Here is a 16,473-nt window from a genome sequence, read left to right as displayed (position 1 = left end):
CTCTTCAACAGAGGCTTGGAGGAGCTGCCACAAGGAGGAAGGGCGTGGGGGAGACACAGGTGGCTGGGAGTGTCATCTGACCCCTGGCATGCCTATCAGTAAGAGAACACGTTCTGGAGGATTCCATCGGAGCCATTGATTGCAAAGGAGGTGCAGAGGATGTGTGTTCAGAAGGGGCAGCTGAGGTGGTCCCCAGCCCCATGCATAAGATACCGATCACCTGCCCCTCCAGGGGCTGTTCCCCACGTTGGGAAGTGGGAAGGTAAGTTGTGTAACCTCACCTGGACAGGGAGCCAGTGGATCCTCGCACCTGGGGGTCGGCTGTTCCCCAAGCCCAGTGTCTGCAGCCCTGGCACCCAGGCCATGCTCCTCCATCCCCTCCTCCCTTCTCCAGTGCTCAGGACCACCCATGTGAGGCTGGGCCTTTGAGGAAATGCACAACATGTATCACATTTTACCAAAAATAGAAGCCGAGCCTCATGTCCTTGGCTGCTTCTCTGTGAAGTGTCTTCCAAGAAGCATGTATGGTTTTCGGTGACGTCCTTCATGGTTCTTTTGGGCCTGGTCCATCGGGAGGGTCTGAGCGGGTGGTATTTGACCCACCCTCGGTGGAAAGCACCTACCTTCCAGAACATCAGGTGCTGTTTCGGGGCAAAGGGATTCACCGGGAACCCAGGAGGCTGCATTGGGACTGGTCAGGGTGACGGAGCCCCAACACTGAAAACCAGGAGCCCCGCTGGGAAGAGTATGTCCAGCGCAGCAGAGCGGGCGGTGTCTGGACTTGTAAACGGCCCACGTGGCCAGTGAACAAGTGTCTAAGAGGATGATTTCAGACAAGTGATACAGTGCTTCTTGGTTTTGTTTTCATTTTAAGCTCTGTTGGGAAAAGAGAAAGTGTCTGTCGCTTTTCTCCGTTCAGGGTCCCTGGTGTGGTATGGACACTGCACAGTGCAGGCTGCCAGGACAGCTTCCTGGGTTCCTCTAAGGAACCAGTTAAAGTGACAGCAAATGCTAGTCTCTCTGGAGACACAAAAGTTCTTCTTTTCTTTTTAACTAGATGGTGTGGCACGACTTTAGATGTCTGCTTCCACTACAGAGGACGCTGCACGTGCATGTGCACGCGCGCACACACACACACTGCGGTCACCCAGCAAGCCATGGGGGTGGGGAGGGCAGTGGCCCAGGCTCCTAGGGGCACCAGCCTCGCTCAGCTGGTAGGGTGGAGACGTGGGAGTCTGTGAGCCTCCTGCTCAGCCCGCTCTCTGTCCAGCTGTTACCTGAGCTACGAGGGGGGTGGCCTGAGAGCTGCCTCCTTGAGGGCCGTGACTCATTCATATCCATGTTTTATTTAAGAAGCTAATCTACCTATCGCACGTTCTCATGGCCGTCTCTCTACCGAGCCTCCAGCTGACTTGGCAGAGGATGCTAAGATCAAGCAGAGGAGCGGTTTAAAACCAGGCCCCGTGGGGCCCACCCAGCCTTCTGGGGAGCCCTCTGAGGGTGGGCCACCCCCACCAGCCCAACCGCCGGTGCTCAGAGGGCTGGCAAGGCTAGGTTTCCCCACACTTGTTCTTTTCCTAAGAGCTTGGTTGAGATGTAGCTCGCAGGCCTGCGCCGTTCACCCTTCTAACGCGCACGGTGCAGTGCTTCTTCATGTTCACAGCTCAGTGGAAGACCCTGACCATGGGAGACCAGGCCGCATTCAGGTGGCTGATGCTCCTAGATGAGGAGAGACTGGGTGCTCAGTGTCTGTGTTGAGCTTGTTTCCTACCTGGTTGTACCACTCATCACTAGAGGAAGTCTGGGCAATGCCTATAGCTGCTGAGGACGGAGCCGTCACCACTTTCTTATTTTAGAAAGTATTCTTTCCTTTTTATTCCCCCTGTGCTGGTTTAAGCCAGGTGGTTCTGTCTTGTTCTTTATTCCTGCTGTTTTCCAGCGCTTGGCTTGGGGCTAGCCCTCAGTCAGAGTTGAGTTAAATAGTGTTCTGCTGGGCGAGGGCCTAGATGGCCCAGTGTGGTGACACGCAGAGTTCAGATTAGCCGGCCATGCTCTGCTCGCAGACCACTGCTCACCCATCAGTGGGCCCGTGGATGCTGTCATCTTCCTGGGCCTCAGTGCCCCACTGGTGGAATGAAGAGTTGAGAAAGCTCCCGTCCAGAGGGAGAGAGATCTCTGACACAAGGCTCCTAGTGACCTGACCCTAAGATTTAGCATCAGACGGGTTCTAGCATGTTACAGGGAGATGTCTGAGAGCAGGGGTTTATCCGGGAAAGTGAAAAGAGAGGAACTCTGTTTCAAAAGGCCTCACCAGAATCCTGAAGCCTTCCGTCGGACAGGCCTTGGAGAAGGGCCCTTCCGAGTCTGCTGTTGTGGTGAAGCAGCCTCATCCATCACTGAGGGATGGAGAAAGGGGCTCTAGCCCTCATGTAAGGATGCTCTGATAACCACTCCCACTACTGAGCTGTCCACAGCTCGAACCCTGCTTGGGGCCCCTACCCATCCCTTCCAGGAGCTCTCGCTTCTGAGTTTAAAAATACAGGGCCTTTAGTGGCATAGCGGTTAAGTTCGCATGCTCCGCTTCAGCCCGGGGTTCGCGGTTTCAGATCACAGGCACAGACCTATGCACTGCTCATCAAGCCATGCTGTGGTGGTGACCCACATACAAAATAGAGAAAGATTGGCACAGATGTTAGCTCAGAGACAATCTTCCTCACCAAAAAATGAAAATGCAGGGCCTTGATCTGTCCTGGCAAGGCTCGGGGCCGCACTTCAGGGGTTTCTGCAGCATCGGCCATGGGTCCATCTGTCCATGCTGTCTGTCTGGTCACAGAGCACACAGTGGGGGCTGATCTTGGTCTTGCCTCCCTGGGCGCGTGTTAGCTATTGCTGCGTAACAAATTGCTTCAGACCTTCCTGGCTTGCAGGCAGCTTTGAGCTCAGCTGCAGCAGACAGTCTGCGGGTCCTCCCCCGCCTCAGCCGGAAAGGCTGGGCCTCTCACCCTCTGGTCCTTCCTCCCGGGTGCCTCACAGCACGGGGGTCTCGGGTTCCAGCGTGAACGTAGGAGGCACAGTGCCCACCCCAGGAGGCCTAGCCTTGGCAGTGGTGCCACCTCACTTCTGCTGCTTTCCACTGTTCAGAGCCAAGCGCAGGGCCATTCCCGGGGGGTGGGGCGGCAAAGGCACACTGGGAAGCGGCTTAGTCAGGGGAGGTGGGTGTCACTGAACAGTCTGCGGGGCGCAGCTGAGGCTCCCCGCTGTGAAAGAGGAAGAGACAAACCGAGGCTCTCCCCAGGGAGCCCAGCCCCACTCTGGGGTCTCTCTCCCCTTCCTCTCCAGAAGCCCACCCCCCTTAGCAGAGCAGAGGGCAGTGCTGGAGCAACTGAAGAGGTCTTGGGTCCCGGTCACAGGCTTGGAGGGGTGGTACGGGAGGTGCAGCTGCACACGTGGTCTGCTCCTGGGGTCATGGACCTTTGCTTCCTTCCTCTGAGGCCTTCCTGCTTCTCCTCCTTCTTTCCGTGCTCACAGTGTTCGTGTCAAGTGTGAAGCGTTGACCTTCACCTGCCTTTACCCATTCCAAGAGGGGGTGGGCTCACTCAAGCATGGCAGGCAGATTTCAACCAGCCTTGCAGGGCGGCTCTCTGGGGCATTGGGGTCAACAGGGACTCTGAGGCCAAGAGTCCTGGCTTCAGAAAGAGTGCGGGGATCAATTAGTGATGTCTGTCATGAGCACAGAAAGAGAAAAGGGGTTGCATATTTGCATTCATTGGCTAGGTTTGCCGTACTTTCTCCTCCTCTTCAGTCGCAAATGCTCCGTCATAATGGCAGTTCATCTCCAGCCATTCATTGAATTTTGAATTTTTGCACATTTTGGCCCTGATTAAATCTTACTTCATGTTCCCACTTTTGGAGTACCTTGAAGAAAGCTGTTTTTTCCCTAAGCCAGATTCCCTCTGCGTTTAGAGGGAGCAGCCACGTCTTGTCCCTCTCTGGGTTCCTAGGACCACACCAGGTCCCCCGTGTCAGAGCCTGTTGAAGATAAGGAATTGGGATGGAGTGAGGATGGATCCAGGTCTGAGGGTCCACTTTGGAGAGGGCAGCCTCGGCCTGCAAAAGCCGACAAGCGGGCCGAATGCCCATGGGCCGGTGTTCATTTCACATGACTGACCCTTACTTCTGCCCCAGCCAGGAAGCATGCTGCATGCTGGACCTAAAACCAGAAACTGCTCCTTCCCAGCCCCCGATGGCCAGCGCGCCGTTCCTGGGTCAGCTCACCCATCCGGAGAGTCTCTGGCGAGGCTCCTGGGCCAGTGAGAAAGGGCTTGCGTCCCCTCGGGCCAAGCAGGGGGCAGGGGAACTGTTGGGGTGAAAAGTGAGGTTTGAGAAGAGAGGCAGCCCGGGAACGTGGGGTTCTCCTCTGGGGGGGTTGTATGTCTGCACATTACCGAGCTTTCAGAATCAAAGTGCGGCCCCAGAGCCATGGGAAGGAGGTGGACTCAGCTCGCTTGGCCTGGGAGAGGCACCCAGGGACACCACGGAGCAGAGCATGTTTGCTGCATGAAAAGGCAGACAGCAACACAGAAACAAAGATGAGATTTCCAATGGTAACCGCACATTTTTTTTTTAACCTTAGAATAGTGCCACACTTAGCAACACACGTGTTATTTCAAATCACTGTCTTCAAGCCACCCTCTGGACAACCCATTCACCCTCATCTGCTCCTGTGGTCTTTCTCGTGAAAGGCGAGGGGAGCTGCCTGTGGACCCTGGCCCTCTCCACAGTTGCCGTGCTGGGGGACACCTTCCTGGGGTCTTCAGAGATGGGGGGACAGTCATCATGCCTTTGCTGACTTTCCAGATCTGCCTTCTGAACAAACCCCAGCCAATGCAGAACATTTGTTGTTGTTGTTGAGATCCTGTGTCTGACGGTTTTAGAACAGTTTTCATAACTTGGATAAACATGTTTATAAAGCAAGAGAGGCGTCTCTCACCTCAGCACGAGGCTCCGTGGCCTCTTTCCCGGGGTGGGGTTCTGCGACCTCGTGCACTGGAATGGATGGGTGTACCCCTCAGCACAGCTGTGTCTGCAAGTGTAACACCGAGTCTCGAGTAGGGGCTCATTTATGTCCCACCGTCAGCATCGGGTCCCTGGTTTGGCCCCAGTGATGAGTTTCAGCTCTCGATGTGGAAAAGCAAGCATGTGAAATATGCCCCTTACCAGGCCCTAGATCTGATTGTGTGTCTGGCCTCCTAAACTTCGGGCCTGCTGAGCCCAGCCAATGGGGTTGGGCTGTACTGGGTTGCAGGTAGTGAAGTGGCCTTGTAATTGGGGAGAAGCTACATTTAAGGGGAATCTGTTCTTGGGGTGGTGGGAGACATGAATAATGAGACCCTTGTGAGGGGGTCCAGGCCGGAGAGGCTGGGGGTGTGGGTCTGGTGTGTCCCTTTCCACCCACTCTGGACCTCTGGGCTTCGTGTGACTGCATCTCCCCTCCTCACCTTGAACACCTGCGCGGGAGGATAGGAACCACGTGGGCTGCCCTACCTCACAGGTCCTGGGAACTGATGCCTCTTTGGTTGATTGGGTCCAGGGCCTCTTGCTAAGCATGTAGGGCGGTGCATGTTGTCTTGGATCTTCCTAAGGCCTACGTGGGTCTCCTGTGGACTTTTCCAGGTACTTGTTCTGGTGTCAGCTGTCAAGATAGCTGGTGCCAGCCCTGAGAATCCCAGCAGCTGCCTTTGGGCCCCAGAGGCTGCCGCTGGGTCCCCGTGTGAGGCCTGTGTCCTCCGACTCCTGAGCTGTGTGAGGATCTTCACCTGGATTCGGGCTGCTTGGGCGGGTCCTTTCCCCTTGGTCTCAGCCTACGTGCACGGCCTGTCGGGGCCTTGAGGGGCAGCCCCTGCATATTGGGCCAGCCTCTGTCAGGCGAGCAGGGAGGTGACCCTGTGCAGAGCAGTCTGCACATGTGACTGTCTTCCCGAGGTCCTGGCTGGCCCAGCACAGGTGTCTCAAGGCTGCTGCAGTATTGGGATGCTTCCGTAAAATCTGGTCAATTGTAAAACGAGGCCCCAGCCTGCTGGGTCAAACACGATTATTGCAGCCACTTTGCTTTGGGGTAAAACTGCTCAATTCCTGAAATCCTGAAAGCAGTAAAATCATGTCCCTGAGGCAGTCTGATTCCTGAATTGTAAGCAACAGAAACCAACTCAGACCTTTAAAAACAACGCATAGTTCTGTAGGAAGGATGTCAGCTGAATTCACAGTGTCCAGAAAGGCCAGAAAATCGGTCTCAGAAACACCACAGGGTGGCTTTGTGTGGCAGGGTCAGCCCGTTTCCCCCTCGGTCACTCTGCTCAGGGGAACACATCCCATTCGGCTGACCACAGCCCTGTCAGCTTGCATTGCCTGGGGAAGAGGCAGATCCTGAGACGAAATCTGGTGCTGTTGTCCGTTCAAGGTGACATCGAGGCTGGGTGGCCAGAGAGCTACCCGTGTCCTCCCTGGGGAACCCCTCTGTCCCCTTGGAATCCGTGAAGCCACTGGACTTGGTGTTCCTGGACGACTGGCTGCTCTTAACAAAACTCCAGCAACACTCGCCTGGTGTCGACTTTGTTTTCCACTGAGTGTCTCTAATATCACAGTTATTTAAGTGCAGCTGCAGCTCCCAGCAATATCAGGCCCAGGGCCGGACGTCGGAGCTGGCCTCGAGCTGGAGCGCTCGTCCCTGGTGATGAGCATGTCCCTGCTTGTGCAGAGGCAAGCCTGTAACCAGCAAGTAAGGGACACCAGGGGACTTGGCCGAGCTTTCTGCCCTGCAAAGTCGATGCTGGACAAGTTGTTACAAGTCACGCACAGATATATTTTCCGTGATGTGTCCAATTGCAGCTGGAATTGTTCTGAAATGGATAGGGCAAGGTCATCTGTGGGAAGGGTGACTATAGAAAGGAAATAGTCATTTTGACTAGAGGGCCACCAGGACCCTCTGGCCCTCGTCAGCAGGTGTTTCTTCGGACTCCGCTGGGTCCCTGGCACTGTGTGAGGCAAGTTGTTCCCCTGTTGTTCCATGGTGTGGTATGTGGTCACCCTTAGCTCTGTCTCTTTGACTATAAAATGGAAATAAGAGCAACGTTGTGGGATTCTTGTCAGTCTTGGAGTTTGTGGGGTGTGTGTCTTGGGGTTTGAGCAGTATCTAGTTAGTACTTGGTAGCTTAGCTTTTGATCACAAACCCCCATTTTTAGTAAATTCTCATGAAACATTGTACCTTGGCTTTCTCTCCCAAATTCCCCGACTGTGGGGGAAATAGGGCACCCCCTCCAGGCCTGGGGTCCAGCCCTTGAGTTGGTACCCCATTTCCCATAGTCCCTTTAAAGGGTTATGTGCCGTCTTAATATACATACCTTTTAATCTATAATGTGTTGGTTATGTCCTAACATACCAAAAATTGTTCACATTGTCAGCAGCATTGAAAGATGTGTCGATTAATGTGAAGTGAGATGGAAAGTCTGTTTGCAGCTTCATCCCCCTGGCATTTCCTGGGTCTTCTGGGAACCTCTACCCCTGACTCCAGCAAGAGTGTAGGGACAGTGGGTGCTGGGCAAGGTGGCTTGAATTTAGCTGAGTTCCCCAGTGTGCAGGTGGACAAATCCCTTCTGGGACTGAGCTAGCGTTTATAGCATGGTCCCTTTCTTTATAGAAGCCAACCTTGGCAGTGGCCCAGCTAAGCTTTCTCTCATCTTCAGTGCTGAGGGTCTCGTGTAGCCCACTTAGAGCCTAGTACTCAGCCCCAGGCTGGGTTCCCTGTGGTCCCTGCACCTCACGCAGGACACGTGTGAACCTCACCCATTTCCACCACCCACCCAGCTGTCCCTGCTCAGCATCCTTCCCCAGTCGGAGCACCTCTGAGCAGCACGACCCTCATGCACTGCTGTTTCCTGCTTTGCTGTAAGGGGCTTGCAGCTGATATCCGAGCTTGGCGCCTCGGCTAGGAAGCATGTGGGTCTCATGGACCAGCCTCAGCTGCGTTCTGCATGCCCAGCCTCAACTAGAGCAAAGGGTGGGTTTTGCCAAAGAGAAAGGCGACCCAAGTCAGGGAGGGAGGCAATCGCTAGGCAACCTGGAGTTTGTTTCCCAGGTAACGGGATGCATGCACTGATGCTGTGGATGGACATCTTGTGGTGACGGCCCCTCAGCCTCTCCAGATGCCTTGGATGGCGCTAGATGCCTGCCTGTGGCCGCTGTCGTTTTCCTGTGTGGTTGCTTTTTAATTAACAACTTGGATTTCTTATCATTAGTGTGAACTTTGCAAATGCTGTCTGATTAACCCTCCTGGCACCACCCCTGGGAGTCAGGTCGGGGTGTCCCACGGGAGTCTGACCCTGGGCTTCGTAGTAGGTGTGGGAGGGAAGGAAGAATCTGTGGAGGAGCACGGGCCCTTTGGGGTTTGGCTGTCTCCCCATTTTCTTGGCAGAGGGGAAAGGCAGAGGCAGGAGCTTTAGTGTGTGGACCCCGAGTTGCCATCGGCTGCCCCACCTTTCAGCTGCTTTCTCCAGCGACCTCCTTTCCACTCTGTGCCTCAGTTTCTTCATCTTTTAAAGGGGATGGCAGTGCTGTCTTGAGGGTGAAATGAGAGTGTAGGACTGCATGTGAAATTACTGCTCCTTCCCTTCCCTCTCTGCAGAGTGGGGGTAGGGGCGTCTCCAAGGGTCCTGTCTCAAGATGTCGCCCTTGGTCTTGGGGGAACCTTCTCCCTGTTTGCATACACCCGCCTCAGCCTCTCGTGTGATGGACCTGCCAGTTTGGCCAAGAGGAACACTAGCGGGGGGCTGGGCTCGTTGGCCCCCCAATAACAAACGGCCTCGGTGCCCTGCTCCCCACTTGCTGTGTGGGTCAAGGACTGGTAAGGATGTGGGGTGGGGGGAGCCCCTGTTCTCTCCCAGTACACAAGATGTTGGGGCTCAGCTTCACTTGAATGCCCTGCTTTGGGGATCCAGGTGCTGGGGAGGCAGGAGGAGTTCGGCTGCCCCACAGGTTGGGAGGGACCACGGTCACTTGTGTGCCCCAGTCCAGGATGGAGAGAAAGCCACCCAGAGGTCACCTGCGCCCCCAGCCACTCCAGCCCATTCTGAAGCCAGGACAAAAGCCTTTTCTCTGCTCAAAGAGACGATTGTCCTGTGATGCCGCAGCTGCGGCGTGGGGGCACCGGCCCGGGGCAGAGGCTGCCGCGCGGCAGTCACGCGGGCACCGCGGGGCCGCCCTCCCCCCACACTGTGCAGTGCGAATGGGAACGTGGACGCAGCTCCAGACAGGGGATTTCCTCTTTCAGCTTCTTACTCAAGTGTGTGGCTAGTTGGGAAATGAGTCCTGGTGGTCAGGTAGGGGCCTCACACATCTGGGGCCCCAGTGGCCCCCCAGCGGCCATTTTAGGCTGCCAGGAGAGGACCCCTTTCGGGTGGTTCCGGGCTGAGAGGTGGAGGCCACACGGCTGAGTGCAGCTTGGGCAGACGGCTCCTGCTTTGTCCGCTGGAGCCTGCGCCCGCCGCCTTGCGGTCACACAAAGGCTGACTGGCCCCGAGAACATCACGTGCTCCTGGCAGGGGCCACAGGAGCCCCATCAAGCCCGGTGGCCCAGGTGACCATCATGGAAGAGGACAAGTAGATTCTGTGTGGGAGGAAGGAAACAGAACGGGCTGGCCTGGCCATGGTGCAGCGGCCACGATCAGAGTTTATCTGCACGTCTGAAAGCTTAAGACACGCGGAAAGCTGCCTGGTTCTTGCTTGTCGTCTGTGACACTAAACATTGCTGATTCGGCGAGAAAGCAGAAGTTGCCCCGCCTGGCCGTCTCAGTGCTGCGGTCCCTCCTGAAGCCCAGAGGTGGTTCTCATGAGGCTGGGGGTGGGTCACGGTGATTCGACACTGGGGCAGGCAGTCAGGAGAGGCTACGAAATCCAACACCTTCCGGGGTATGAGTTTGAAGGGAATGCTTTTGTTGGAGAAAATGCTGCTCCTCTGTTGCCGAGGAGGAAGAGCCTGCGGCTCTTGTCTGCCTCCTGGGCTGGTGCATCTGCCCTGTGCCTACACCGCATGGTGTGTCCATGGGGCAGAGGGCAGACACTCCTTCCTCATTGGGATTGGAGGCGTTGCCACTGCCCTGTTGAGCGTCCTGCAAGCAGCTGTGCTGGTCTGCATGGAACAGCTGGAGAACCTGCATGTAGGCAGTGCGTGGGGGGACCGGCCCTGCCTGGGGCCCCTGCAGCTGTGGGTGTGGGTGTCCTTCATCTCTGTCGGGCGGCACCAGGACGGATGACCACTCTGACTGGTCCTGGTACCTGATGAGTGCTGCTCTCTCTGTGGTCCTTTGAGAAATTCCATTTGTTCTCCTGAGTCCCGGACAAGCCGCCTGCCTTCATGCACACCTTCTCCACTGCCTCGGACTAGCCAAGGCGAGGGTGGCCAAGGGCTGTGCCCAGAGCCTGTTTCCACCAGGGGTTTCTCCAGGCAGCTCCCGCGGGATGCAGGCACCTTGACATGTCCCTCCCTTGTGTTTGTTTGGAACAAGAGCTGGTGCTAGGTGGAGGCAGAGGGGCCGAGAGGAGGAGCCCGTTCCAGCTTCGGGGGAGCCGTGGTCCTGGCCCCTTCATGTGCCCCGAAGGTCTCTGGGCCTTGGTCCTGGTCTAGGGGCTGACGGATGGCCAGCAGCAGTTGTGTGCTTGAACAGATTCCTTGGCCTGGGTTCCATGTGGTAATGGAGTTAGCCCCACAGTGGCTACGTATGAGGTCACTGATGGAGGCCCAGGTCCCCACCTGGACCCCCACCCCCTACAGGCCCAGCAGACAGTATCTGACCCTCTGCAGTTCAGATGAGCTACGCAGATGTTCCCTCTCAGTCTCCTTACCTTGTGCCATAATCTTCTCTGACGGTTCCAGAGTAACCTGTGGTGTTTGAGCACAGGGGAGCCAGGGCTGGAGGGTGTACCCCTCACCACTTTATGGGTTCACTGCCAGCCTGGGAAATAGGGAGGGAGCTGTGGCGACAGTTGGAGTCCTGCAGACCTGAGAGGTGTGGGGGTCGGAGTGGGGCAGGGGCTTCTCACTGGGAACCCCTGCACGTGGAAGCAACCTGGCGCCTCATCGCATTGTCCCATGGTATGTGGAACAGGCCACTTGGTCCACTCACCTAGTCTTCCTCCTCTCCTCGCAGGTATCCGCCCCCAGATCATGAACGGCCCCCTGCACCCCCGCCCCCTGGTGGCGCTGCTCGACGGCAGAGACTGCACCGTGGAGATGCCGATTCTGAAGGACCTGGCCACTGTGGCCTTCTGTGATGCACAGTCCACTCAGGAGATCCACGAGAAGGTGGGCCCCCCACCCCGCCCCACAGGGCAAGTGCCCCCAGGTCAGGTGGCAACAGCTGGCATTCAGCAGGTACATGCTCTGCCATCCTGATGGGTTTCCTCTTGTTTCCACCCTTAGATCTCCCCCTGGCTAGTTCTTCTTACCGCCCCCCAAATGTCACCTCCTCAGACCTCCCTGTCCCATCCCCATACCCCATTGTGTCGCCCAGAATCACCAGCAGGCCCCCAAAGCACAACCGCAGGCCACTTGTCTGGGGGGAACTGTCACACCCAGACCATGTCTTCAGCTGGTCATTTTCCTACTGAAATCCTCTGCTGTGGGTTCAGGGGTGACGAGGGGCCTCCAACCTGTGCTCTGCCCGCCCTGCCACAGGTGTTAAACGAAGCTGTCGGCGCCATGATGTACCACACCATCACCCTCACCAGGGAGGACCTGGAGAAGTTCAAGGCCCTGAGAGTAATCGTGCGGATAGGCAGCGGCTATGACAACGTTGACATCAAGGCTGCCGGCGAGCTCGGTGAGTGCGCGGCCAGAGGGACTGGCTCACACACCCACAACCACAGAGTGGCTATTCAGAGGGAACCTTGCCAGGCACACCCCCAAGTGCACAGGTAGAAGGGTGCCTGCTGGATTCAGAGGCCCCACCTATGCTGGCCGGGCTGGGCTGCCTCACTTGGGAAGGACCCGAAAGCCAGACGAGCCGTGGGCCCTTCCCAGTGAAGGGGACCGTGTGAGTGGCCACACGGCAGTATTGGCTGGCAGGACCCATTACCCTGAAGTACCCGTGCTGGGTGCACAGCTCAGGGCTCCGGGGGTGGGGAGCCTCTGTTTCTGGGTCTCCTCTAGTCCTGCAGTGGAGCCATTTCCGAGGGCCCTGGCGTGGTGGCCTTCCTGTCACAGCACCTGGTGTGGGCTCCGTGCACAGAGCGTTTGCAGAGGCTCAAGGAGCCGAGCACTGAGAGCAAGGGTCCCCGGGCCGCCCTGCTGTCTTTTGGAGGGCAGGAAGGTCCATCTAGACGAGCCCCTCTGGTCACTGTCCTTGCTCTGTTTTTGAACTATGCTAGCCCTGCACCTGGGTGTGTGGGGCCGTGCCCTGCCTGCCAAGCACTGAGGTGCCCAAAGCCAGGAGGCTGCTGAGGGGCACCTCAAAATGGCGAGGAACCCAGGCCTTTATAGCCCCCAACCCTCGGACTTTGTTGAGGTCCCCATGGGCCTAACGGCAGCCTGGCCTGGTCTGTGGGCCAGTTATCCGTCCCCCCCGCCCACCTCCACCCTGAATCAGCCTCTCAGCACCCACTGAGGGCCCTGGACTCCAGGGACAGGACAGGCTGGACGTGTGTGATGCCTCACATGGTCATATCGGCGTCGTATCTGAGCAGGAGCTGCAAGCATCTGACAGTCCGGCCGCAGCCCACGGATGCCCACCTGCCCTTTTCAGCCTCTCCAAGGTCCCAGCCTGGGGTTTCGAGTGAGGGCCCAGAGTTTGTTTTAGCTGTTAGTTCCCCCATTTGAATTTGGGGCAGCACCCCGATGCCTGACCCGCAGGGTGAGTGAGGCCTGGGGGCAAGAGCAGGGCAGGGGAGCCTGGCCATGGTGGGGCCTGAGTGGAGCTGAGTCCCCTTGGGTTCCCCGTGATGGCGCCAGGCGCTCTGCAGAGTGACAGGTTCTCTGGGAGTGACCCGCAGGGTGAGTGAGGCCTGGGGGCAAGAGCAGGGCAGGGGAGCCTGGCCATGGTGGGGCCTGAGTGGAGCTGAGTCCCCTTGGATTCCCCGTGATGGCGCCAGGCGCTCTGCAGAGTGACAGGTTCTCTGGGAGTGTGGAGGCAGCAGGTCGGGTTTGCCCCACAGGCGAACCCCGAAGGAAAAGGCAGGAGGCAGCCATTCCTCCCAGGAGCTGTCTTCCCTCCCCCTCCTGGAAGGGGGAGCTGTGCAGCATGTGGCTCAGAAGATTGAACCTGGTTTTTCTGGGGGCTCAGTTGCCCCCATACAGGCGGAGAAGGGGTTGCGTCAGATTCCAGCCTCCCTTTGGGGTCTGGGGAAGTGATGGCTGCCCGCATCCACCCCGAGCGTTTGCTTCCAGCCTCAGCGTCACTCTCAGCCCCTCTTTGTTGCAGCAAAGAAACTTGGGAGGATGTGAGCCTTCGGAAGAATGCATAATGTAAACTAAAATTTTCCATTTTTTTCCCTGGCACCAACAAGAATATTTTTGTTTGAAAACAAATGTTCTCTGTGCTCTTGGTAGAGCTGAAATCCCAAGTCTGAAGAGCGACAGAGAATACGGTGTAACGCACCGAGGGCTCTCAGATGTGTTTCCTTCACACACCTTCCCGTTCCTGCAGCATGTCTGCCCTCACAAACAGATCCCTGGCATCACAGCGGCCCAGTGTCGTGTGAGGTGTTAATGCTGAGCTTCCTCGACAGGAACCAGTCACTTCTTTCCAGGGAGAGATGGGAGGCTCTCGTGAGTGAAACTTTCCATTTCTCCAGTTGCAGAAGCTCGCCGAACAGACAGGGCGGGCCCAGGGCAGAACCTCATTTCCCTAAAAAGCAACGGTGCTCAGCCCACTCAGCCCCGTGTCTGCACTCAGCAAGGAGGCCCCAGGGGAGAGGCTGTGTTCCCAGGATTCCCGCAACCCACCGAAGACGACCAGGGCCTACGAGTTTGGAAAACATGGAAGGGATATCAGCGGTGGCATGTCTATTGGTCCTGGTCCAATCTCATAAGGGGGCTGCTTGGGAGACATCTGCTGGGCCATTTTGAAGGGCAGTTTTCAAATGTGGGATGTGGAGAAGGAAGATGGGCCTCTGTCCAGCCATCCTTTGTCTCCGAGTGCACTTCGCTGGTCATTCAGTCAGTGGACCTGTGACGAGGGCAGGACAGCGGGCGGCTGCACGGGTGCCCCTCCTGACGAACACCACAAGGGGGTTCCTGTCAGGCCCAAGGGGTCTTGTTCCTGGGGGGCAGCTCCCTCTCCAGTGCACACTGGAGGAACCCTCCAGGGGCCCGGGCACCCACCTCCAGCTCAGGGACGATGAGCGAGAGTCCGTGCTTTGTGTTAAGAGCTGGCTTTGGTGGCGAGGACAGTACCTGGAGCCAGCAGAGGGATTCTCTCCATCAGCAGTGTCTCCCCAAAAACAGCAAGAAGCAGGGGGTGGGAGGTCTCTGGAGGCCTCGAGAGCCAAGGCCGAGGGAGCCCGACCACATGCCTGCTCTCACTCTGCCTGCCTCCTCTCAAGGTCGTTTATCTGACTTCCAGTCTGATCCCATTAGAAGGGGTTACAGCAAAGAGTAAAAGCATTGACAGTGAGAGAAAAAGCGGCTCAGCTCTTGGGCCTGGGGTCCATGGAGGCTGGCAGTCTTGCTCTGTGGGAGCTAGAGGCTGGTCCTAATGGTGTTTGAAGAATCACGCCAAAGGTAGACCACACCAACCAACCTGAAGAACGGTTTAGAAAGAGTTCCACCTCAAGAGGGCAATCAGGCTGTGGAGTTTCTGGAGGAAGGCACTGATGCCATCCAGGCAGGATGGACCGAGCAATGCCAGCAGCACCTCCTCCCTGTCCTTGGTCCAACCCAAGCCCCTGCACACACTCTCCCAGTCCTTGATCCAACCCAAGCCCATGCCCACATTCCCACTCCTTGGTCTTGGGCTCTCCCTACAGGCACTGGAGGCCCAGGAGCTCCATTCCAGAGCTGTGGGATGAAGGCTGAGAGGTGTCCCCCTCAGTCGCTCATGCCCAGGGTGGGTTGATGTGGTGCTTTATCTCACGTCTTCACACAGATTCTCTCATCCAGTGTCCTCTCGTCTCATCTCCCAGGATGCAGCCAGTCCCCTGGGCCCAGGCAGTTGGCTGAGTTACAGCAGAAGGTCCACGCTCAGCTGTTCTGCTCTTGGGCCTTCCCGCTGGGCTTCAGCCAGAACAAATGGAACCCCTCAGAGGAATGAAAATTGTCCCCAACTGCTAACAGATTTTCTTAAACCTCTGGCATCTTCCTCCATCCAATAATGCCATGGCTTCTAGTCTAGCCCAAGTTTTGTGCTTGGTTATTTCAAATGAAGTAGGCCACGTTGTGGGTGTTCTGCAAAATTCCTGACTTCTAGCTTGTGGAAAGTCTGTCAGCCTAGATCTCAGTAAAACACGTATCCCCTGCAAGGTGGCTGTGGCCATGTGGGGTGTGTGGAATGATGTGCTCATGGGTGCTTTCATTCTCTTGAGTTGTCTGTTCTCCTGAGAGGGGTCACTGAGACCCTGGACCTCAGGGCAGCCCTCATGGGGTGGCGACACAGCTGCTCCGTTGGTCCTGTTTCCCATCCAGTGGAGCCTCAGTTGCCGTGGCACTCTGTGCCCCACACCCCAACTTGAGGAGATAGAGGAATGCAGGGCTGCCTTACCGTGGCCCGGCCGTGCATCCCTGGGTGTCCCTCCTGGGGTCCCAAACCTGGGATTAAGGGAGCAGTTTGAGCTGGGCAACATGCCACCCAAACACCTATGCCCTTCCTCAGAAAGCTGCTTGACTGGCAGACCCCAGCCTGGCTTCTAAGCGCCCCCCCCGCCACACACACACACAGGCCCCCATCCCTGGTGAGGCCCTTCTGCTCTCTGCTGCATCCCAGCCCTCGCCAGGGGGAGGGGGGTAGGCCTGTGGGGTAGCAGGGAGGGGCTGTTCCCAGCCTGGCCCTCTGCATGCCTGCACCCCTCCCATGTCTGGCAGATATTCGCATTCCTTCCCCAAAACACCCTCCCACCAAGGAAGGTCAATGCCCAGCCCTTCCTGCCTGAGATCTGGGGTGGTTTTCCCTGCAGCCCCTCGGCCACGGGTCCCCCACGCTGGGAGACTCTTGGCCCTCCTCTCTGTTCCTCACACAGAGCCAAGGTGCTCTCAGCCCCAAAAGCTCTTTCAAAAAGCAGGCCCAGGGCCGGCCCCGTGGCTTGGTGGTTAAGTGAGCGCGCTCCGATGCTGGCGGCCCGGGTTCGGATCCCGGGCGCACACCGAGGCACCACTTCTCTGTCCATCCTGAGGCCGAGTCCCACATACAGCAACTAGAAGGATGTGCAGCTATGGCATACAACTATCTACTGGGGCTTTGGGGGAAAAAAAATAAATAAATAAAATCTTTAAA

The 16,473-nt window shown here is 57.1% G+C and overlaps 1 protein-coding gene across 6 annotated transcripts in view; it reads left to right on the top strand.

Annotated features, from left to right (window-relative positions):
- The window catches only part of CTBP2 (C-terminal binding protein 2), a 163,880-nt gene that overhangs the window by 137,276 nt on the left and 10,131 nt on the right, over nt 1-16,473 (top strand). For all 6 annotated transcript variants that reach the window (XM_058544251.1, XM_058544249.1, XM_058544254.1 and 3 more), the window contains 2 exons: nt 11,200-11,354; nt 11,727-11,871. In XM_058544251.1, the coding sequence (XP_058400234.1) occupies nt 11,200-11,354; nt 11,727-11,871 (300 nt within the window). The remainder of the gene's footprint in view (nt 1-11,199; nt 11,355-11,726; nt 11,872-16,473) is intronic.

The sequence above is a fragment of the Diceros bicornis genome, chromosome 6, assembly GCF_020826845.1.
Source record: "Diceros bicornis minor isolate mBicDic1 chromosome 6, mDicBic1.mat.cur, whole genome shotgun sequence".
Taxonomy (NCBI): domain Eukaryota; kingdom Metazoa; phylum Chordata; class Mammalia; order Perissodactyla; family Rhinocerotidae; genus Diceros; species Diceros bicornis.
The sequence above is the reverse complement of the archived record's forward strand: the minus strand, read 5'-3'. Positions and strand labels throughout refer to the sequence as shown.